Source organism: Psammomys obesus, unplaced genomic scaffold (assembly GCF_907164565.1).
Source record: "Psammomys obesus unplaced genomic scaffold, mPsaObe1.curated_primary_1811, whole genome shotgun sequence".
NCBI lineage: Eukaryota > Metazoa > Chordata > Mammalia > Rodentia > Muridae > Psammomys > Psammomys obesus.
The window spans coordinates 101,525-124,584 of NW_026596069.1; the positions used below are offsets into that span (position 1 = coordinate 101,525).

The 23,060-nt window shown below is 46.5% G+C and overlaps 2 protein-coding genes across 2 annotated transcripts in view; one reads left to right on the forward strand and one right to left on the reverse strand.

Annotated features, from left to right (window-relative positions):
- The first annotated feature begins 2,603 nt into the window (after nt 1-2,603).
- Nucleotides 2,604-9,580, forward strand: LOC129690123 (uncharacterized). The gene is given in 5 exon segments (XM_055625685.1): nt 2,604-3,107; nt 3,261-4,053; nt 4,056-4,769; nt 4,772-7,852; nt 9,021-9,580. Coding segments are annotated over 5 exon segments (5,652 nt in total).
- A 9,858-nt stretch (nt 9,581-19,438) lies between these two features.
- The window catches only part of Zmat2 (zinc finger matrin-type 2), a 6,275-nt gene continuing 2,653 nt past the window's right edge, over nt 19,439-23,060 (reverse strand). Inside the window, exons 4-6 of the mRNA XM_055625744.1 lie at nt 22,685-22,758; nt 22,131-22,276; nt 19,439-21,306 (exon numbers count right to left, since the gene is read on the reverse strand). Of these exons, the coding sequence (XP_055481719.1) occupies nt 21,163-21,306; nt 22,131-22,276; nt 22,685-22,758 (364 nt within the window). The 3' untranslated portion in view covers nt 19,439-21,162. The remainder of the gene's footprint in view (nt 21,307-22,130; nt 22,277-22,684; nt 22,759-23,060) is intronic.

Genomic DNA, 23,060 nt, shown 5'->3' on the forward strand with positions numbered 1-23,060 from the left:
ACAGGATTTGAACAGACAGAACACGACACAAGCCGCGCGGCATGAGATTGACGCAAAACTGAAAGCAAAAATTCAGATGGAGACTGTGTTGGAGGTCCGGTTCCTCCGTCTCCCAGATGAAACACGTAACCCTCTGAGAGGGGCGAGGCCCCGACCCAGTGCCACGGATCCGTGTCTCCCAGACGGGGAGCCAACAAATTGGCCCCCACTCAGACGAGAGTCGGTGGGACTCGAACCCACGACTAGTGGGACTCGAACCCACGACAGTAGACCCTCTCAGATGAGAGCCGGTGGGACTCGAACCCACTCAGACCCTCTCAGATGAGAGCCGGTGGGACTCGAACCCACTCAGACCCTCTCAGGTGGGAGTCAGCAGTGGGACTCGAACCCACTCAGACTCACTCAGACACCCTGGGACGTCTCCCAGGGATCGCGGAACAGAAGTCCGAGTCCGTCGACTCCTTCTTACTTTCCGCCTGATACGGATGACCTGATCAAGTCTCCGAATGCAAGCAGAACAGACACAGAAGCACACAACAGAAAAGACAGTTACATACAACAGAAAAGACGGCTGGCCAGCTTACCTCCTGAAGGTGGGTCGGTGGTCCCTGGGTGGGGGGTCTCAGATCTCGCTGGGGCCTCCAAATGAAAGACCCCCGGAGGGTATCTTTCGTCTGAGAGACCCCCTCCCAAGGAACAACGAGGCCAGGCGTTCGGATGCAATCAGCAAGAGGCTTTTATTTTGATACATGGGTACCCGGGGCGACAAAGTCACTCGGAGGACTTGCGCGCCCTCTGGGTGGAAAGCTGGGGTTTTTATAAGGTTTTAGAGCAGAAGCACAGGTACAGAAGCGAGAAGCATGGTTACAGGGGGCTGATTGGTACATTTACATGAAACCACAGTTTTCGTCAAAGTTTGGCAGGGACACCAAGATTCCAGGAACTGGGTGGTCAAAATGGTCATGATGACCCCTTGACGTGGCCCACCACCTGTTGTTTTCCTTAGGACTCTTATCTCAACTGGAACAATCTCACAGATATCCATGAGGGTGATTAACACAAACTGTTTTTAGCTCGACTGGGGCAGCCTGACCGCAGATATCCCAAGTGGATGACACAGCTGGGGGTTTCTTAGTAATTTTCCAGTTTTTCATTTAGCCTTCAGAGTTTTACAAAACAGTGGTGTCCCACAAAATGGCGTTAGCTATGTTTAACTTAGGGTGAGGCTGGGGTCTTTTAATGTATGGTTTGGCAGTCTCCCTCCTGGTAGGAAATGCTTTAGCCCATCCCAAAAACGTATCTACAAAAGCTAAAATATATTTGAATTCAAATTTTTCGTGCTTTACCTCAGTGAAGTCTGTGTCCCAATATACTCCAGGCACAGTTCCTCTTTCTCTAGTCAGTTGACAAGAGTGACAATGAGAGGTAATGTCCTAAATTTCTTCTACTAGGCTTAGAATATAAAAATTAGAAGATATGAGTTCAGTTATATCATTGACCCCTAAATAGGTACTATCATGGAGCTGTTTAATTATAGTCTGCCCCAGGATTTTTGGCAGTATTTTCTCCTCTGTGGAGTGCATCTCCAACTGTCCTTGATGTAGGTGTCAGGCAGACATCAATAGATTTCATCATCATCTTTTGAGTATGTTGGCTTTTCTGGCAAAACTGGGTTTGTGAGGGCTGTTTGCAAGTGAGGGAGTGGTAGTCTGGCTGCCTCTTGAACCACTAGATCAACTCTACAGTTGCCATTGAGAAATGGGACCATCCCAGACTAGAAAGAAAAACAACTGGACCTTGAATAAGGGCCAGCTAAGAAAGAAGAATAAGTCTGATAATTAAGGGCTACTAAACCTTGAGCAGAGGCTCTCCTCAAAAGACTGGATGAGCTTGTTTTAAGATAAGAAACCTGGGACTGGAAAGACTGTCCTTGAAGCTGTAAGCTGCCAACTGCAAACTGCTATCTTTTCTGCTGACTAGTCAATGTAAAGGCCTGATTTTTAGGTATAAAAACTCTGTGCTTGGTATGCTCGAGGTCATCTCCTGCTTTGAAGGGACAACCCCCATAGCCATCGGAATAAACTGCCTCTTGCTTTTGCGTCGACCTGCGGTCTGTGAGTCTCTTTGGGGAGGGAGCAGTATGGTGCCCCTGCATCAGGAGTGCAGGTTTTGCATGTGGTGCGTTGGCCAGGAAGCTGACTCGGCCCTTCCCCAACTCTCACTAGACCGGGCTCGGAGGTCAGGCTGAAACAGGTCAGTCATTTTGTTTGTCAGATTTCAGGTTTCTGCAGATTTTGTTTTGTTCTGGTTAGGCGCCTGTCTGAACCTTTCTGGTTGTTTGATTAGGCCATTGCGATTGACGGACGCATCAGATATCGCTTGGCGGGAAGCTGGAGGATGCTCCAGGTTCCGTTTGTTGGGAGGTTGGATCGGAGACGGTCCTCCTCCCGTCCGAGTCTGATTTTCGTAGAGACTGGCCAGGAAGCCATTCCGTTAGGGCATTGTGGTATCACCCGCAAGGGCGTCCTTGTTTGATTGCTTGCCTGGTTCTTTTTGTCTCTGTTCTTGTTGCCTCTCTGACTTTTCTGACGGACGATTTCATTATGGGACAGACTGTGACTACACCCTTATCCCTCACCCTTGACCATTTCTCAGAAGTGAGATATAGGGCACATAACCTCTCAGTGGAAGTTAGAAAAGCGAAGTGGCGAGCCTTTTGTTCCTCGGAATGGCCTGCCTTTCAGGTTGGATGGCAACCGGAGAGCACCTTTCACCTTGACACGATTCTTGCTGTTAAGGCTAGAACTCTCCAAGTGCAGGGGGACCATTCTGATCAGGTACCTTATATCCTAACCTGGAAGGACATTGTTCGCCATCCACCCCCCTGGGTGCGCCCCTTTGTTCTCCCCACAGAGACTCCTTCGACAACTGTTTGTGCTGTTAAGGAAGAGGAGAAAAAGAAAGTGCTCACTTCTCCAAAAGCAGACCTCCTCCTTTTTGACCTTCTGCCCCCTTATCCGCCAGCCATGGCCCCTACCCCTGCCAGTTCCCTGGCCAGTTCTCCTGCCAGACCTCCGACTGTTTCCCCTGTCAGTCTTCCGGAGGCTGTCAGTCCTCCCTCGGGGCCTAGGGCGGGGTTAGCATGCAGTTTTCCTAGTCCCCTTATAGGTCCTTCACCAGGAGCTGTCGGTCCCTCAGCACCGCCGCAGGTGCCATAGACACCGCCAGAGGTCCCGCTGCAATCACCAACTGACCCTCAGAATGAAGGGGGCCCAGCAGGTGGAACACGGAGCCGCAGAGCGACTCAGCTGGATTCAGTGGCTCTCCCCTTACGAGCCTATGGGTTCCCAGATGGGGATGGGAATCAACCTCTTCAGTACTGGCCTTTTTCCTCAGCTGATCTCTACAATTGGAAGGCCCACAATCCCCCTTTTTCTGAGAACCCCCAAGCCTTAACTGACTTGTTTGAATCTGTCCTTTTCTCTCACCAGCCCACTTGGGATGATTGCCAACAGCTTTTACAGACACTCCTGACTACTGAGGAGAGGGGACGAGTTCTTCTAGAAGCAAGAAAGAATGTCCCGGGGGCAGATGGGAGGCCTACAGTTCTCCCCGATGAGATTAATAATGGGTTTCCCCTCTCGCGTCCTGACGGGGATTACAATACACCAGAGGGTAGGCAGCACTTGAAGGTTTACCACCAGACTCTAATGGCAGGTCTCCGTGGAGCTGCTCGAAGACCCACCAATTTGACTAAGGTAAGAGAAGTGGTCCAGGGGCCGGAGGTATCTCCTGCAGCCTACTTAGAACAGCTGATGAAAGCGTTCCGCCGGTTTGCTCCCTATGACCCTGCTTCAGAGGAGCACAAGGCAACAGTAGCTGTATCTTTCATAGATCAGTCAGCCAGGGATACTCGTAGGAAACTTCAGAAATTAGAAGGTCTGCAGGATAAGTCATTGAAAGATTTAGTGCAAGTAGCAGAGAAAGTCTTCTATAGTTGAGAAACAGAAGAAGAAAAAGAAGAGAGGAAACAGGAAGAACAGGAGATAAGAGAGAGAGAGACAAGAGGCAGGATAAAAAATTGACTAAGATTCTGGCCACCGTAGTTCAGGAAAGTCGTACTGAAAGGGAGAGAGTTCCTGGCAACCATAAGGGCCCTTTGTCCAAGGACCAGTGTGCCTACTGCAAGGAAACGGGACACTGGAGGAGAGATTGCCCCAAAAGGAAGAAGCAGCAGCTGAATTCTCGAGCCACGGGGACCCAGGTCCTAACCTTGAACAATGACAGCGATTAGGGAGGAAGGGGTTCGGTTCCCCTCCCCGAGCCCAGGGTAACCCTCAAGGTGGAGGGGAAGCCAGTCCATTTTCTAGTGGATACTGGCGCTCAGCATTCAGTTCTGTTGCAAGACTCAGGGGCTAAGAAAGAAAAAAAAAAATCATGGGTTCAAGGGGCCACTGGATGTAAGCAATATACATGGACTACCCGAAGAACAGTGGACCTCGGAGTGAGCCGGGTATCCCACTCGTTCTTAGTCATGCCTGACTGCCCATACCCGTTGCTGGGACAAGATATCCTGACCAAAATAGGAGCCCACATCTATTTTAACCCAGAAGGCCCACAGGTTACAGATAAAAGAGGGGATCCTATTCACGTGCTTACAATTCACTTGGAAGATGAATACCGGCTATTTGAAAATGTAAAAGAGGGGGGAAAAGACATTGACTGGGTAAAGAAATACCCTGAGGCCTGGGCTGAAACAGCTGGCTTAGGGAAGCAAGAAAGCAACCGCCAGTCCAGATAGAGCTAAAACCTCAGGCAGCCTCAGTTGCAGTGCGGCAGTACCCAATGTCTAAGGAAGCCCATGATGGGATTCGCCCTCATATACAGCGACTCCTTGACCTAGGGGTTTTGAAAAGATGTCAATCTGCTTGGAATACTCCATTACTGCCGGTCTGGAAGCCTGGGAGCAACGATTATCGGCCTGTACAAGACCTGAGGGAAGTTAACAAACAGGTTATAGACTTACATCCAACAGTCCCCAACCCGTATAACCTACTGAGCTCCCTTCCCCCTGATAGAGTCTGGTATACTGTTCTAGACCTTAAAGATGCATTCTTTTGTCTTCAACTTAGCCTTGCCAGCCAAGACATTTTTGCTTTTGAATGGAAAGATCCCAACTCCAGGGTTTCGGGCCAGCTAACATGGACTCGACTTCCCCAAGGATTTAAGAATTCTCCTACCATATTTGATGAAGCCCTGCACCAAGACCTGACACACTTCCGGGCCACAAATACTCAGGTAACTCTTCTCCAGCATGTGGATGACATCTTACTAGCTGCAGATTGTCAGAAGACTTGTCTCGTAGCCACTGGCCAACTGTTACAAGAATTGGGCGAACTCGGCTATAGAGCATCAGCAAAGAAGGTCCAGATATGTCAGAAACAGGTCAGTTACCTGGGGTATATACTGAAAGAAGGAAAAAGATGGTTATCGGAGGCTAGAAATAAGACTGTGTTTCATATTCCCCCTCCACGAACTACTAAACAACTGAGGTAATTTCTTGGTACAGCGGGGTTTTGCCGATTATGGCTTCCTGGGTTCGCTGAAATGGCAGCCCCTCTGTATGCCCTTACAAAGGGCAATGACTCTTTTTCCTGGGGAAAAGATGAACAGGCTGCATTTGATAATATTAAACAGGCTTTAATGTCAGCTCCAGCCTTGGGACTTCCTGATGTCACTAAACCTTTTCATCTCTATGTGGCCGAGAACCAGGGGATGGCTAAAGGGGTGTTAACTCAAAAGATTGGACCCTGGAAGAGACCGGTAGCTTATCTATCTAAAAAGCTTGATCCAGTAGTGGCAGGATGGCCGACCTGCCTCCGGATAATAGCAGCAGTCGCCGCATTGGTAAAGGATGCTGACAAGCTGACCTTGGGACAGGATCTTACCGTCTATGCCCCTCATGCCCTTGAGAGTGTTGTCAGACAGCCACCTGATCGCTGGCTCACAAATGCTCACATGACTCATTACCAAACTTTGCTTTTAAATAATGACAGGATTACTTTTGCCCCAGCAATGGGACTAAACCCTGCCACCCTGTTACCAGATCCAGAGATTCAACCCCCAGAGCATGATTGCTTGCAGGTGTTGGCGGAAGAACAGGGATGGCGAAAGGACTTAAAAGACCAGCCTCTGCCGGATGCAGAGGTAACATATTACACAGATGGGAGTAGCTTTTTAGAAAATGGAAAAAGAAAAGCAGGAGCAGCGGTGGTGGATGGACACAAGGTAATATGGGCCCAAGCGCTGCCAGAAGGCACCTCTGCTCAACGGGCAGAACTAATTGCCTTAACTCAAGCATTAACTTTGGAAAAAGACAAAAAGATAAACATCTACACTGACAGCAGGTATGCCTTTGCTACGGCCCATGTGCACGGTGCCATCTACCAGCAGAGAGGCCTACTAACATCAGCCGGTAAAGAAATTAAAAATAAAAATGAAATCTTGGCCTTGCTCAATGCCTTACTACTGCCCACCAAGGTAAGCATAATTCACTGCCAGAGACATCAGAAGGGAAATTCCAAGGGGGCAAAGGGGAATAACATGGCTGATCGGGAGGCTAAAGCAGCTGCTGGAGGAAGTCCAGCTCCAATAATATTAACTGCTGAGTTGCCAGAGAAGGAACAGCTAAAATATTCAGAGGATGACCTGGAGAAAATACAGAGGAAACAAGGGACATTCGATGCTAATGTGGGAGCATGGATTGACTCCAAAGATAAGATTTTTTTGCCACAGAAAGATGCTAAGAGACTAATAACACAAATGCATCAATGGACTCATTTAGGGGCAAGGAAATTGACTGAAATTGTTCTCCAATCTCCTTACCGGATACTAAACCTCACTGCTCTAACCGAAAAAGTGGCTCAGACATGTACCCCCTGCCAAAAGGTAAACGTAGGGAAGAATTTCCAAAGCTCGGGAAAACGGCTAAGGGGAACTAGACCTGGAATGCATTGGAAAGTGGACTTTACCGAGATCAAGCCGGCCAGGTATGGAAATAAATATCTTCTAGTCTTTGTAGATACCTTCTCAGGATGGGTGGAAGCTTTTCCCACCAAGAAAGAGACTGCTCTGGTTGTAGCCAAGAAGATTTTAGAAGACATTTTTCCCCGGTTTGGTGTTCCAAAGGTAATCGGGTCAGACAATGGGCCGGCCTTCGTTGCTCAGGTAAGTCAGGAGGTGGCCAGATTTTTGGGGACTAATTGGAAATTACATTGTGCTTATAGACCCCAAAGTTCAGGACAGGTAGAAAGAATAAATAAAACTCTAAAAGAGACCCTTACTAAATTGACCATGGAGACTGTCGGTGACTGGGTGGTACTCCTCCCTCTGGCTCTTTTTAGGGTCAGGAATACTCCTTCCTTGTTGAATCTTACGCCTTTTGAACTATTGTATGGAGTTCCTGCTCCCTTGACTCTCCTTGGAGACCCTCTTGACATAACTAGTGGTAACTCTGACTTGTTGTCCAGGTTAAAGGGACTGCAGCTTATTCAGAAAGAAATCTGGAGCAAGGTTGGCAGTGCATATGCGCCAGGATCCTTAGAGGTGCCACATCAGTTCCAAGTTGGAGACTTGGTTTATGTACGGCGACACCGTAGTCAGAATTTGGAACCCCGGTGGAAAGGTCCTTACTGCATCCTGCTCACCACCCCAACGGCTGTGAAGGTAGAAGGCATTGCTGCTTGGATCCACGCATCACACGTCAAACCTGCTCCAGAGGACTCCACTTCTGACTGGAAAATCCAGCCCAGTGACAATCCCTTAAAACTTAAGCTTGTTAAAAATGTTAGCCGTGAGTGATATCCACAAACTGCTGGTGCTTTTGGCTCTGTTAAGCACTTACAATACTTGCTTGGGCTCCAGTCCTCACCAGCCCAAACTTTTGACTTGGGAAGTAACTAATCAGAGACATATTATAATTTGGTCTGTATCAAAGATAGCCCCACCCTTCACATGGTGGCCGGACTTGTACCCTGACCTTTGTAAAATGGCTTTAGGAGCACCTGAAAACTGGGATTTGCAAAGCCACCTAGACCCCAACGTGGTTCCTGGGGACCATAGCCATGGGTCTTTCAGTGAGAGAAGGGGCTTAGATCCCTGGGGGGGCTGCGGGACCACCAACCACCACAGTATGCTGAGGGTCCTACCCTTTTATGTATGTCCAGGACCCCACCAGCAACCTAAATTAGTAAACAAATGTGGGGGGAGAAATTACTTCTACTGCAAAAATTGGGGGTGTGAAACCATTGGTGATACTTACTGGAAGCCTACCTCCAGTTGGGATTACATTATTGTTAAAGCTAATTACAATCATGCCAAGCCCCCAGATCGGGGACCAAACAATAGGTGGACTAATCAGCCAATATGTACCACCTGGTGCCACCCCCTGCTGATCCGGTTCACGAACTCGGGAAAACGGATTTCAACTAACTGGGTGACGGGGTTCACTTGGGCCTACGAATATATAAGGAAAGATATGATGATGGGTTACTTTTCACCATCAAATTAAAAATAACAGCCCCATCTGCTGAAGTAGGGCCAAATAAAGCTGGCCCTCACCTGGTTCCCCCAGTAAAATCAGACCCCCAGACTATAGCCCCACATCCAGCAACCCCCTCACTGACTCCTAACTCAAAAATAGGTAAAGATTCTTCTTCCCCTAAGCCTCCTGGACCATACATTACTTCCCTAGCACAGGGAGCCTTCCAGGCCCTAAATAACACCAACCCGAAGGTTACTGAGTCTTGTTGGTTATGCTTTGGAATTGCTCCCCCATATTATGAAGGAATTGCCTTTACAGATGAGATAAGTAACTCCCAAGAGGCAACAGCCTGCCGTTGGAAGCAAAGGGAGGCTAGACTTTCCCTGTCTGCTGTTTCAGGACAAGGACTCTGTGTAGGTAAAGTCCCCCCCCCCCCCCAGTCATCAGTTTTTATGCAACCAAACCTATGATGTTGCAGGTCTGTCTGGGTACCTCATACCACCAATCGATGGATGGTGGGCCTGTGCGACAGGAATTACTACTTGTGTCAGTACTCAGGTGCTTGTCAATTCATCTGACTATTGTGTCCTGGTCCAGGTAATCCCCAGGGTTACCTATCACCCGTATGAAGAGCCCTTCCAATACTGGGACTCTGTGGGGAAACCGCTGATACAAACAAAAAGAGACTTGGGAATCTCCCTAGCCATAATGCTTGGGATCGGGCTAGGAGCAGTGGTGACAGCAGCTGGAGGGTCAGCCATAGCCCTCCGACATAGTGGGTTAAATGAGCTTAGGGCAGCTGTTGATGAGGACATAAAAAGATTAAAAAGCACAATTAGAGAGCTCAAAGATTCCTTACAGTCATTATCAGAGATGGTGTTACAGAATAGAAGGGGCTTAGATTTATTGTTTCTGCAACAAGGAGGTTTATGCACTGCCCTAAAAGAAGAATGCTATTTCTATGTTGACCATACTGGAGTTGTCACTGAGACCCTAGATAAGGTCAAAGAGGGCTTAGAAAAGAGAAAGCGAGAATGAGCCCAGAGCTTAGGATGGTTTAAAGGATGGTTTAATTCTTCTCCATGGTTGACCACTTTAATCTCCACCTTGCTCAGCCCTTTGCTAATTCTTCTCCTGATTGTAACCTTTGGCCCCTGCATTTTTAACAAGCTGCTTAACTTCATGAGAGAACGGATTAGTACCATTCAGGTCCTTATGCTTCGACAGCAGTATCAGCAAAAAGAGGTGCAGGCTAAATCTAGCCTGTAATTTTAGGGTTAAAATTATGCCCAAGAAGAAGGGGGGAATGATAAATGGGACCATCCCAGACTAGAAAGAAAAACAACTGGACCTTGAATAAGGGCCAGCTAAGAAAGAAGAATAAGTCTGACAATTAAGGGCTACTAAACCTTGAGCAGAGGCCAGACCAGATGGCCCTCCTCAAAAGACTGGATGAGCTTGTTTTAAGATAAGAAACCTGGGACTGGAAAGACTGTCCTTAAAGCTGTAAGCTGCCAACTGCAAACTGCTATCTTTTCTGCTGACTAGTCAATGTAAAGGCCTGATCTTTAGGTATAAAAACTCTGTGCTTGGTATGCTCGAGGTCATCTCCTGCTTTGAAGGGACGACCCCCATCGCGATCGGAATAAACTGCCTCTTGCTTTTGCATCGACCCTCGGTCTATGAGTCTCTTTGGGGAGGGAGTGGTACGGTGCCCCTGCATCGGGAGTGCAGGTTTTGCACCATCACCTCCAATATTTGTCCCTTTTGATGTCCCAGACAGTATAAGATAGCTATTCTCTTTGGTAACCATAGAGTGGCTGAGAGATCTAAAATCTCTTGTTTGTTTTTAATAGTCTCATTTTAACCTTTCTCAGTATATTGCCCCATAGATGTGGGCTGTGGGAAACGCATACAGTCAGTATAGACATTGGCTATCTTATCTTTCTCCAATTGGAGTGTGCCTTGCCTTTGTGAGTACAATTAGTTCTGCTTTTTGAGCTGATGTCCTACTTGGGAAGGGAGAGGCCCATATTGTATCCTTCAAGTACACCACCACAGTCCCTGCATACCTAGTTCCATCTTTTATGAAGCTGCTGTCATCCATGTACTTGGTGAGGTCTGCATCAGGCCAGGGAGGATCAGTCAGATCAGGCCAAATTTCCTGGATCTGTTGCAGAATCTCTAAGCAGTCAGGTCGGGGAAGAGTCCAAGTCAGATGCAGGCAGCAGGGTGGTGGGGGTTAAAGCCAGGCTGAAAGCAAAGGACAGGAGGAGTTCCAAGACAGCCCAGGGCAATGTAGAGAGACCCTGTGTCAAAACAAGACAAACAAACAAAAAAGTTGGGCCTCATAGTATATATCTTTGATCCCATCTTTTTGGAGGCAAGGCAGGTGGGTTCCTGAAAAATACTATATGTAATGAATTCTAAGACCAACAGGGATACACAGTAAAACCCTCTAAAAATTAAAAAAAAAAAATTTAAGTAGCTGGGAGGTAGTGGTGCATCCTTTTGATCCCAGCACTTGGGAGGCAAAGACAGGCAGATCTCTGTGAGTTTGATGCCATCCTGGTCTACAAAGCAAGTTCCAGGAGAGCCAAGGCTACACAGAGAAACCCTGTCTCAAATAAACCAATAACAGCAATAATAATTTAAAAAATAAAAATAAATAAGCAAGCAATTATTCTGCAGAGCTTGAATGTGATCCCAATGGAGACTGACCAATCGGATTCTCTTGCAGCCACCAGTAGAGTCCTTCCCAGGTACCCACAGCATCTGCATGGACTCCAGTGCTCACCGGATACAGAACAAAGAAAATTATGGGCATTAAAGAACCTCCCCAACTTGCTTTTGGTCGTGGTGTTTCATAATAGTGATAGAAACCCTAACTAAAGTATGGGGTGGCTGTATAATCCTCCTATAAAGAGCCTGTCAAAAATTGTCTAGAGCTGCCTCCTTATCTTAGTGTTGGAGTCCCAGTCAGGTTGGGCAGAGGGAAAAATCTGCTCCATCTGGCTGTGCTGTCCAGCAGTGATCCCATGCCCCACGCGAGGATGGCTTTTCTACTCTTGAGCCAGAGTCTGTCCCATTCCTCGGCAGTGAAGAGGATGGCCCAGAGATGTTAGCATTATCCCCGGTTGGCTAGTGGATGTAAAACTGTGTCTTGGGAAGGCTTATGAGAGCCTGAGGTTTAAAAAAAAAAAATAGCACATTGTGAGTTTTCTAAATATACCAATCATTGGTTGAAAAGATCTCACTAACAGGGAAGAGGGAAACCTTCGGATTTTGGGCTAACTGGTGGCTCAATGAGAGCTGCTTCTGCCTGAGGTCAAAGAGACTACATTCTCCCCCATGGAGTACAGCTGGGAGAAACTATTTCTCTCTTCCCTGGTTAAGAGAGGTGACATATGGAAATTCAGCTTCTTTTAGCCGGACTGAGAGAATGGGCTGGGGTGTGAGTTTCTCTGGTTAACCCAGAAGAACCAAGATAATTTTAGTTCCTAGCAAGAGGGCACAGGTCTTAAGCCAAGGACAGAAAGCCATTTAATGTAGGGAAATTAGTCAGGGTGGCCAGGCCTCCAGCCACCACATTCCAGGTGGCCTAAATGATCTGGGGCTTCAGGGGTCTCTCATTGGGCCATCTGACTCCAAAAGAGGACCAATCCATTTCACAGAAGGTCCAGAGTTTCCTGGGTGACAGACAGACACCATACCTTTCCTCATCAACAAAACCTTCCTTTGAGTGTTTTAACATACACTTCAGTGTCTTGGAACTGTTAATTCCCCCTTTCTTTCAGCTAACGGAATTGACAAACACACAGAGAGAGACACACACAAAAACAATAAAGACAACTAGGGTGGAACATACAGACTTAAACCAGGGGATCCTAAACATTGGAATTTTAGGATGCACAGAGCTTTTCATAAGTGTCCATTCCAGAAGGCACCATAAACTCGCCTCTGGAGGAGACAGGTCCAGGTGAGCCTCTGGGGCAGCAGAAGTATAGGCAGAAGTTTGTGGGGGCCTTTAAACATCTCAGGGTTCTCACCCCATAGGAACTTCCATTCTCTGAACTGTCACCAGAGAAGCTCTGGAACCCCTGATGTCTCTGGGTATCTCCCTGGTGACTCCAGAACATTACAAGTAAGTCTTCCAGAGACTATATGGAAACTTTTAAAGCCAAAAAGAATATCTTCTTAATTTAATTTATTTATTTAATCACATTACAGCTTGATCACAGCCCCATCCCTCCTTTCCTCCCAGTCCCACCTTCACACACCCCCTCCACCATCTTCCCATCCTCTTCTCCTCAGAGAAGGGGAAGCCCCCCATGGATAAAAACCCACCCTGACACATCAAGTCACATCAGGACCGAGCATATCCTCTCCCACTGAGGCTAAACAAGATGGCTAAGGGAAAGGAAAAAGGGATCCAGAGGCAGGCAACAGAGTCAGAAACAGTCCCTACTCCCACTGTTACGAGACCCACATGGACCAAGCTGCACATCTGCTACATCTGTGTAGGGGTCCTAGGTTCAGCCCATGCATGCTCTTTAGTTGGTGGTTCAGTCTCTGTGAGCCCCCATGGGCCCAGGTTAATTCATTCTGTAGGTCTTCTTGAGATGTCCTCTCCATGAATCCCTCCTGTGGCTCTTCCATAAGATTACCCAAGTTCCACCTATTGTTTGGTGTGGCTCTTTGCATCTGTTTCCATCAGCTGCTGGATGAAGCCTCTCGGAAGACAGTTATGCTAGACTCCCATCTGCAAACATAGCAGAGTATTTATCAACAATGTCAGGGGTTGGCTCTCTCTCATAGGGTAGGTCTCAAGTTGGGCTAGTCATTGGTTGGCCCTTCCCTCAATCTCTGCTCCATTTTTCTCCCTACACTTCTTGTAGAAAAGACAGATTTGGGGTTGAAGGTTTTAGCAGCTTTATTTGTAATAGCCAGAAACTGGAAACAACTTAGATGTCCCTCAAACAAAGAATGGATAAAGACAATGTAGTACATTTACACAGTGGAATAGTACTCAGCTATTAATGAGAAAGACATCGTGCAATTTGCAGGCAAATGAATGGAACTAGAAAAGATCATTCTGAGTAAGGTAAACCAGAAAGACAAGCATGGGATGTACTCACTTATAAGTAGATGTTAGTCATAAAGCACAGGATAATACAGGATGACCATGCTCTTCTCCACAGAACCAAAGAAGCTCATAACAAGTAGGAGCAAGGGAGGCTGTTGATTCTCATTGAGAAGGGGGAATAAAATAGACATTTGGGATGGAGGGAGGGAGAGAACTGGGTGGAAAGGGGGTAGGAGGAGACCAGGAGGATCAGGTGTGGGGAGGATGGTGGGAGAAAGAACTGAAAGAGGCAAAAGGAATCAGTGTGGGTCAGGGGGGTTATCTCTGGGACAAGCTATAGAAGCTATAGAACAATGGAAACTCCCAGGAATCTATGAGGGTGACCCTAGCTAAGACTCCTAGCAATAACAGATATGAAACATGAAATAGCTGCCTCCTTTTGCCAGGCAAGACTTCTAATGGAGGAATGGAGATACCAACCCAGCCAATTTTTCCTGCCTATAAGACGTGCAGGGATAAAGAGGGAGCAGAGAGAGAGGGAATGAACAACTAGTGACTGCCCCACCTTGAACCCCATGCCGTGAGAGACAGCCTACCCCTGTTATGCTTGCAGACAGGAGGCTAGCATAACTGTCATCTGAACGGTCTCACCCAGCAGCTGGTGAAAACAGATGCAGGGACCCACAGCCAAACATTAAGGTAGCACAGGGGATCAAGCACAGGCTTGAAAGAGCCAAAGAGGTCAAGGACACTACAAGAAAACCTACTGAATCAACTAACCTTCGCCCATAGGGGCGCATAGAGAGTGAACCACCAACCAGAGAGCATGCATGCATGGCGCAGACCTAGGTCCTCTGCACATACGTAGCAAAATGTACAGTGTGGTCCTCATGTAGGACCTGTAGCAGCAGGAGCTGTTCAGGGCTGTCTCTGCCTCTGTTGCCTGCCTTTGGATCCCTTTCCTCTAACTGGGTGGCCTTCTCTAGCCTCAATAGAAGAAGATCCACCCAGTCCTACTATAACTTGATATGCCAAAGTGGGTTGATTGGTGGGAGATCTCCCTGTCTCTGAGAAGAAAGGGAGGGAGCATGGGGAGAGGGGAAGTGAGAGAGAGGAACTAGGAGGAGAGGGGGGAGGGGAAACTCCAATCGGGATGTATAATTAACTAATTAGTGAATGAATGAAAAACAGGGGCTGGAAAGATGGCTTAGAGGTTAGGAGCACTGGTTGTTCTTCCAGAGGACCCAAGTTCAAGTCCCAGCACCCACATGGCAGGGACTCCAACATTCTCACACAAACAAGTGTGTAGCAAGACACCAATATGAGAAATAAAAATAAGTTTTAAAAAGTTTTTCTTTAAAAGAAAGAGAACGAAAACAGAGGCTCCAGCCCACAGTTATCCAGAGAATTACATCTTTCAAATTTCAGCCACATTCTAAAAACCAAGCTCAAGAGAGCAAATAAAACCACACGTGCTGGGGCCGGAGGAGCGGCTCAGCAGTTATGAGTATGTACTGCTTGCTCCTGCAGAGAACCAAGTTCTGTCTGCGCACAGTGTAGACAGCTACTACTTTCATCACATTTCTTTCTCTTTTTTGGGGGGGTGGGAGGTGGGGGGGGGGTTGAGACAGGGTTTCTTCTCTGTATAGCCTTGGCTATCCTGAATTCGCTTTGTAAACCAGACTAGCCTCAAACTCACAGAGATCCTCCTGCCTCTGCCTCCCCGAGTGCTGTGATTATAGGCGTGCTCCACCACACCTGGCATCTGCCTGTAACTGATGACTGCGGTCACCTGCAAACCCTCACAAGCACATAGCCACCTAAGGCAACAGCATAAGTTAAAGGCAGAGACAGTTTGCACCGAATTTTACAAACATGTCAGTAAATATCCTCCCAAAGCAGAAAACACAATTACAGAGCCACGCTACAGAACAGAGACCAAGACAGCACACAATAGGCTAGTAAGGGACCGACCGATGATGAAAGAAAGGTGAGTCCATCCTCTGACAAACCGCAGTGGGGCGGAGACCTGCAGATCAAAGAAACTGAGAAAGCTGAAAGAATGTCCTGAAAGGGCTTGAAACGAGACATGGCAGCTGGGAAGGGATCCCTCCCCGAAGAAAAAGGTGCTGTGAAGAGATGTTAAGAGCGAGGGCTTGATTTTGTGAGTAGGAAGGAAGCACACAGAGAAGAGTCCCGCGGTTGCCCCAAAGTCCCGAGGTCACCAAAAGAGAAACAATCCAACCAAATGGGTGCATTCTGCTCTACAGACACTAGAGGGCACCCTTTAATTCAGAAATCTGATTATCCTCTTTGGCAACTGCTAAAACAGGAAAGCAAAACATTCAAAATGCACAGAAAATAGCAGGAATCGCGTTACATAAAGAAAATTAGTTTTAAATCAATTCTATTATTTTAAAATTAACCATGAAATATAAAAACTTGAGTAGAACACTCCAATCTAAATTAGAATACCCTTAAATGTCACTTAATGACGTGAAAGAAAACAAAAAACACTTAACTATTTAAAAAACACTTAAATATTTAACCAGAAATATAACTCAGAAATTGACAAAAAACTAAAACGGCAAGAACAGAGTTGGCTAAAATAACGCATTGGAGAAAATAAATCATTAAAAAAGAGGAACAAAAGTATGTTAGACGTCCTAAGGGAAATTTTAACTACTGATGTTGAGGAAAGAAATGAAAGTAAAATCAAGAAAGCAGTAAGCAGATCCTTGGAGAACGTGATAGACACAGTTCCCGAAGAAGAAAATAATGGAATACTTTCAAAAATGTTAAATTAGGAAAAAAATTTTTTTGAAATAAAACTTGTGTCTGCACATTGAAAAAGTCTTACATGAACTCATTCGAAATGGTAAATTCGAAGAAGAGTTTTAGAAAATCAGCTAAACTGAGAAATTAGGTTCGGTTACCAGCATCCAACACGGTCCACATGTGATAGATACATCCACACAGCCACATAGACGTAAATAAAAAGTCTTTTTTAATTTAATTAAATGAAAGGGGGGAAAATCCTCCAGATTTCAAGGGGGAAAATGACATAAAAGATACAAGCCTGGTGTCAGCCTGGTCTCCAGAAAAACCCTGTCTCGGAAAGAAAGAAAAAAAATATATTACTAAAGACTCTAAAATTAAGTCCCTAGTAGTCCCGCCCCACCCCCGCCCACCCACCTCCCCATTATTTCCTGGATCTACATAAGATGTGCCGACGATTTAAGTGTTTGAAACGACGATTTATTCCAGAAATTCCGGGTTCCGAGCCACAAAAGGACTGGAGAGCGCCCGCGGGCCTCGAACCAGCCACTCTTGAGTCTCCCCCGAGTGGCCAGCTGTTGAAACAAGAACTGTTTGCCTTAGGACGAAGTAACCGCTGAGCTAAAGCCAGTCCGGGAGCCGATTCCTGGATATATTTACATGACTGTGCGAGACACTTACGTCACCCAGCTACGCCGAGAGTTCCGCGGTGACAGGGCGTGTGAGACTGGCCAATCGGACGCCGTTGCGGCCCGCTTCCCGCGGCGTCCGCGCGGACACCGAGCGCTCCCCTGTCCAGTCCTGCTGCAGCCGTAGCGATCGCCCGCCGCGCTAGCTCACGTCCGCCCGGCCCTCACCCGGCCCCCACCTGGCCCTCACCCTCACTGGGTTACCTTCTCAGTCACTGTCATCCGCCCACGCCAGCGGAAGCTCCCTCACCCTCACCCTTCTCAGTCACTGTCATCCGCCCACGCCAGCGGAAGCTTCGAGAAGTGTGAACTGTTAGCCCAGGCACGCCCTGGAACTTCGCGGCTTAAAGCAGCTCTCCTGGAAGTGTATCGGCACATGTCCTGTCACTACGTAATTTCAAATATCTGGTCAGCACTTACGCCATTTATGTACTGAAATCAACTGATTTTCCTTAGAATTCCTCTCTCTAGTTAGCCACCATACTTCAGCGTGGATTCGCTCAAGACACGGTTTAGGACTGTTGATGTTTTTGCTATGCATGTTTTTGGGTGCTCTTTTCTCTTAGGTAACTGTCTTGGACAGAGCATTTGGAAGGTGAAAGGCCGAGATTGGCTCCATGAGACCCTGTCTCAAACCAAGACAAAAGTTAATCTTGGAGAGCTTTCCTCTGACGTATACCTAACTCCCCTCCATTGTAATGCTTGCCCTAAATGCACTGGTATTAAACATTCCTTTCTCTATCTATTGATGTCTACAGAAGAACGCTATTTGTGTATGACTTGCTTCAGAGACAAAGTCTCATCCTGTAAACCAGCTTGGCTCTTCAACATGCCATCCTCTTGCCTCAACCTCCCAAGTAAGGGACTGATTTTACAGTCCCACCACATCTATTTCTGCCTTTGTAGGGCCGGAATCAAACCCAGGTCTCAATAGGGATATGCATACCACGAGAATCATTTTTGTCCACAGACAGAGTCTCAAAGAGCCTGGGCCTGAATTTGCTATATAGCCAAGGATGACCTCGAGTTCCTGACCCTCCTGGAGTAGTGTGCCCAACACACCCTGTTGTAGGAGTTGCCAGGGATTGAACCTAGAGCTTTGTACATGCTAGGCAAAGCACTGAATTCCCAGACCCACAGGAGTTTTTAAACTTACACCCAACATGGTGGGAAATGTCTATTACCCCACGTCTTAGGGCAAGTAGAGGCAGGAGGAACAGGATTCAAGGCCATCCTTGGATATGAGATCCTCTGAGAAGCCACAGAGCCGCTTTTCATTTCCTGTTTTCATTTTGAGACAGGGTCTCACTATGTAGACAAAGCTGTCCTCAAATTCAGAGCTCTATTGCCTTTGCCTCCCAAGTCATGGGGTTAAATGCATCACCACACCTAGCTCCTGGATATTTAAGAAGCAATTCAGATCAATTCCCTACCTACGGATCGTGACACCTTGTTCCAGATGTTAATGCCTTACCAGGCATGGTTGTGCATGCCTGTAATCCCAAAGTACATGGGAGACAGGAGGATCATCAAATGAAGTTTATCTTCAAAACAATGAATAAATGAACACAAGTGGACAGCAGTACTTTCAATTAAACTACAAATTTTCCATGGACTATACAAGGATTCCTGAGTTACCTGGGATTGTTCTGTCTTCTCAACTCCCCATATGCCACTGTCTTCACCTTCAAACCCACCATTAACCACCACCCCCACTCCATCCCCATAGAACCTAACAGCTCATTCCATTTACCAGTCCAAAAGTGTTCACAGAACCTGGAACACATGATCACAATGGGAATGGCACAGATGATCTCACCAGACTAGACCCCAAGGTGTGAACACTGTAAGAATCTCCTCTCACTCAAACGTTGTCCTAGCTTCCTTGAAAAAAATAAAATGACCTACTCAACAAAGGGAATCTACGGACTGTATAAGCAGTCCTGCCGAGGATAGTGTACATGAATGTACCTGCAATTGGCCTGAAACTCTGTGAGGTTTCTTTCATACAAGCTCTTGCTATACAGACCAGACTGGCTGCAACCTTACAGCAACTCTCCTGCTTCTTCTTCCCAAGTGTTATGTCTTCCGGTATGCACCATGCTCAAAACTGTACAAAATTCCTGAGCCAGGCGTTGAGCCTACCTACAGATGGACATATTCATGCAGCACTCCCAGCAAGAGAATCCCATGAGAACTCATTAAACCAAAAGCAGACTTATCAGTAAGGAAATCCTACACACAAACCCAAAGGGTGTGGTACAATGCTTTGTGGGATCCAGTGTTTCAGATGCTACACAAAGGTGAACCACATAGGTAAGAGAAGAAAAGGCATTGTGGCAGTCTTGTCAAATGGACCCCTTTATTGAAAGTATAGAGCCAGTAAAGGGAGTTTCACCTGTTTACATGACTTGTACGACTGTCCCCTCTGCCCATCTCGCCCTTAAATTCCTTAGACAAGGCACAGTATGTGATCCAGTTCTCAGTGTTTGGGAGGGATTTTTAACTAGTCTAAGTCATGTGGTTCACATTACACTACAATGGGGAAGAGTTTCTTAAATCATTTTCAATGGGAGAGCCGTTTACCCACTCCCATGGACAATTAGTTGTCACAAATTAGATGGGAGTGCTACTGACATCTACTGGGTAGAGGCCAGGGAGGCTGTTCAACATCCTACAGTGCATAGAACCCTTTAAAACAGACCTGGCCAGGCATGGAGGTACACACCTTTAATCCCAGCACTGGAGAGGCTCAGGCAGGCAGATTTCTGAGTACAAGGCCAGGCACGTGAGAACATTTCAAAAATATAAAACAAAAACCCCAATCCAAAATTTGCCTAGGTCATCATCAACAGTGCCAAGGTGAGTAGCCCAGGGCCTGTCCAACTGCAGACAGTGACATTTAACCCTGAGCTCTCATGGTAAGATCAAGGTGAGTAGCCCAGGGCCTGTTCAACTGCAGACAGTGACATTTAACACAGCTCTTATGGTAAGATCAGACATGCTAAAGGTACAGGAGGTTAAAATGTTCTGTTAAGACTCCCAAGGACACAGATCCTATTAGCAGAGGGGAAAACTCACTCTAAGGAAACCTGTATTTGAAGGGGGTGTGGGATCAAATGAAAGAGAAAGGCTCTATGTGGAAATTCTTGGTGTAGGAACTGTGGGACAGAAGGTGATATGGAAATGTTCCCAACGAATGTGAAACAGGCTTAGTCACTGTCACTGATTGTACATGTTGAATAGTGTCTGAGAACTGGGATCTCCCAGAGTGAGTCTGTTTGGTTTTAGGGTTGCCGTTTTCTTTTTTGCATCAAACAGGTTCTTCCAAGAACCTGTTCCCAAGGAAGACAAAAACAGAAATCCTCAGTGAAGTGAAACAGAAGTTAAAAACTCACCAGACACAAACCACACCAAACACTCATCCCATTTAATTTCCTGTTACATGCACCTAGGAAACCAAGAACAACAGGCCTCAGGGCAGCAATGCTCTGAGGTTCTAGGTCAGGTCCCCTCTTTGTGACGTATCATGCACACATACCCACACACACATTGACCCAGGCAGAAATCACATGCATGCCCAAGTGGGTAGAGAACCGCTAGGTAGGATGGGAGGAACAGCTGGCTAAGAATATGCCAGCACCTGCATACTGGAGCCCCCAATAACCCTTCTGCTGCAAGCTGAACAGGAGTAAAGATTAAAACAGCAGAACACAGGGGAGGAGGATGCTCAAACAAGAGGGTGGGCAGATGAAGAGGGAAAGATGCAGGAGAATTTGGGGAAAGCAGCCTCAAAGAGGGAGGTCTTTCTTTATTGGGAACACAGGTGGGCAGAGGTTCTGTGACTCCAGAAATACTGAGGCTGACGGAATATGCCACAGCATCACCTCTACGTCCTGTGCCCTCTCCCAACGTAGAGAGAACCACAAACACCCACCCTCTAGCCCTGCCCATTAACACTCTTAAGGACTTTCTCCAGTACCCAAAAAAGTGACACCCCCACCCCACCTCAACACACACTCAAAGTTAGGTCCAGTATAGGCCAAAGATAGGCCAAAAAGAGCGCTTCAGTAACTCTTCTTGGTGGAACCAAAGCCAGAGAAACCCATCACAGCTGCCATCTCATCATCCTCCTCAAATGTCAAGTCCTCCTCCGCCCTCCTTTTCTTCTCCTTCTGTTTCTCCTTCTTGTATGCTTTAGCCTTCTCCTCCTAGGGTAAGGGAGAGAAAATTAGAATCAGTTGACTCCAAAGCTGATGTTGTTGAAAGAGATATGTAAGCTGCAGGATTCTTTTCCATCTTTAAGTGCAAATAAAAGCCACAGTAAAGAATGAAAAATCAGTAATAAAGCACTTGTCCAGCATGCATGAGGCCCGAGAAGACTGTAAGAAAAGATTTTAAAGGACAAGAAGAGATTCAGTAAGTCTCTGGAGTTCTTAATCATACACCCTAGTTCATCTCTAGTTCTAAATAGACAACATTCTGGGATAGGAAGCATATGCTAAGACATGTTCTCAGTTCTGTGTAAATATTATCCTAAGATCTTCAGTACAAGGAATAAAGTACACTGAGGTTATTTAACGTGCCCAAATATACAAATAAATGGAAGAAATGAATTCTGACCCTGTAATGGATACATGGGCCAACTAGGGACTAGCTGTATTTAATTAATCCCTCTTATAGTGTAAAATGGAATAGAAAGTATAGGGGAAGCTATCTGTACATGCAGGGGTATAGGATGGCAATGGAAGGTTTTGAACTTTCTTCATTTTGCTATGAATTAGTGAAGAACAAACCTGTCTAAAAAACAAACCAAATGAAAGAATAATTGTCCCAAGAGATCTGATCTAAAATGCCAAAGAGAAATGGATAGGTTTTGAGCCACTTCTAATAGGTCTCAAACAAGGAGACCCTCGTACACAGAAATGAAGGAACAAAGCCGGGGAGATCAGAGAGTGAGTGGAGAAAGAGGTCCATCTTCAATTAACAAGGTAAAATCGACTCAAGGCTGGGGAGCAGCATTAGGAGAGCTCACCTCTTCTCTGAGCTCCTTCATCCTTTCCTCAAAATCATAATCTTTCTGCTTCTCTTCCATCTTCTTCTTGTTAACCTCAAAACGTTTCTTTACCTGATCCAGAGTGGACCGCTCCACACGCATAGACATGCCCAGGTTTCGCTGATCTGGAGAAGTTAACAGTGAAGACAACCAGTCATTCTAACACCCTCAGCCCTTCCAAAAGTCTGGTCCTGGCTTTTGAAGGTTTTTGTTTGTTTGTTTTTCACCTTTTCATAGTAAAGTACACAACAAAAATAACTATGGCTAAAAGAAGCTCTTGGCCTCACCTGCTCTCAAAAGTGGTAGCCCAGATCATGAGCAGATAGCTTTCAACTGCATTTGCTAGGAGATTACCAACAGAGTCAACCAACACTTCTGGCCTCTGTGCTCACACACAAGCCATCACAGACCCAGCAATACTCATCAACACACACACACAAAGGGCCCAAGAAAACCGCTCTCCCGCACTTGCCCTCCACCAGACTTTTAAAACCCAATCCCAGCTCCAGTCATGAACTACCTCCAAGTCTTACGTTTCTTTCCATTAATGTGATCCAGGAAGTTGATGGAGTCCTTCACCACACAGTCACAGACATTGCAGTAGTAGCTGACAAAAGGGAAGAGACACACACGAGTCAATGATTTTTAAGAATCTTACTGTTTTCAGTGAAGAGACCCAAATTTTGAGGTAAATGTATATGAAGTTTGTTTTGTTAACTGAGATATTAATTGGCCTGGAACTCACTACATAGACCAAGCTGGCTGTACACTTGCAGAGCTCATCCCACCTCTCCTGAAGTGCTACAATTATAGACATGTGCCACAAGCCTGGCTAGCCCTTCTTTTCTTTTCTTTCTCTCTCTCTTTCTTTCTTTCTTTCTTTCTTTCTTTCTTTCTTTCTTTCTTTCT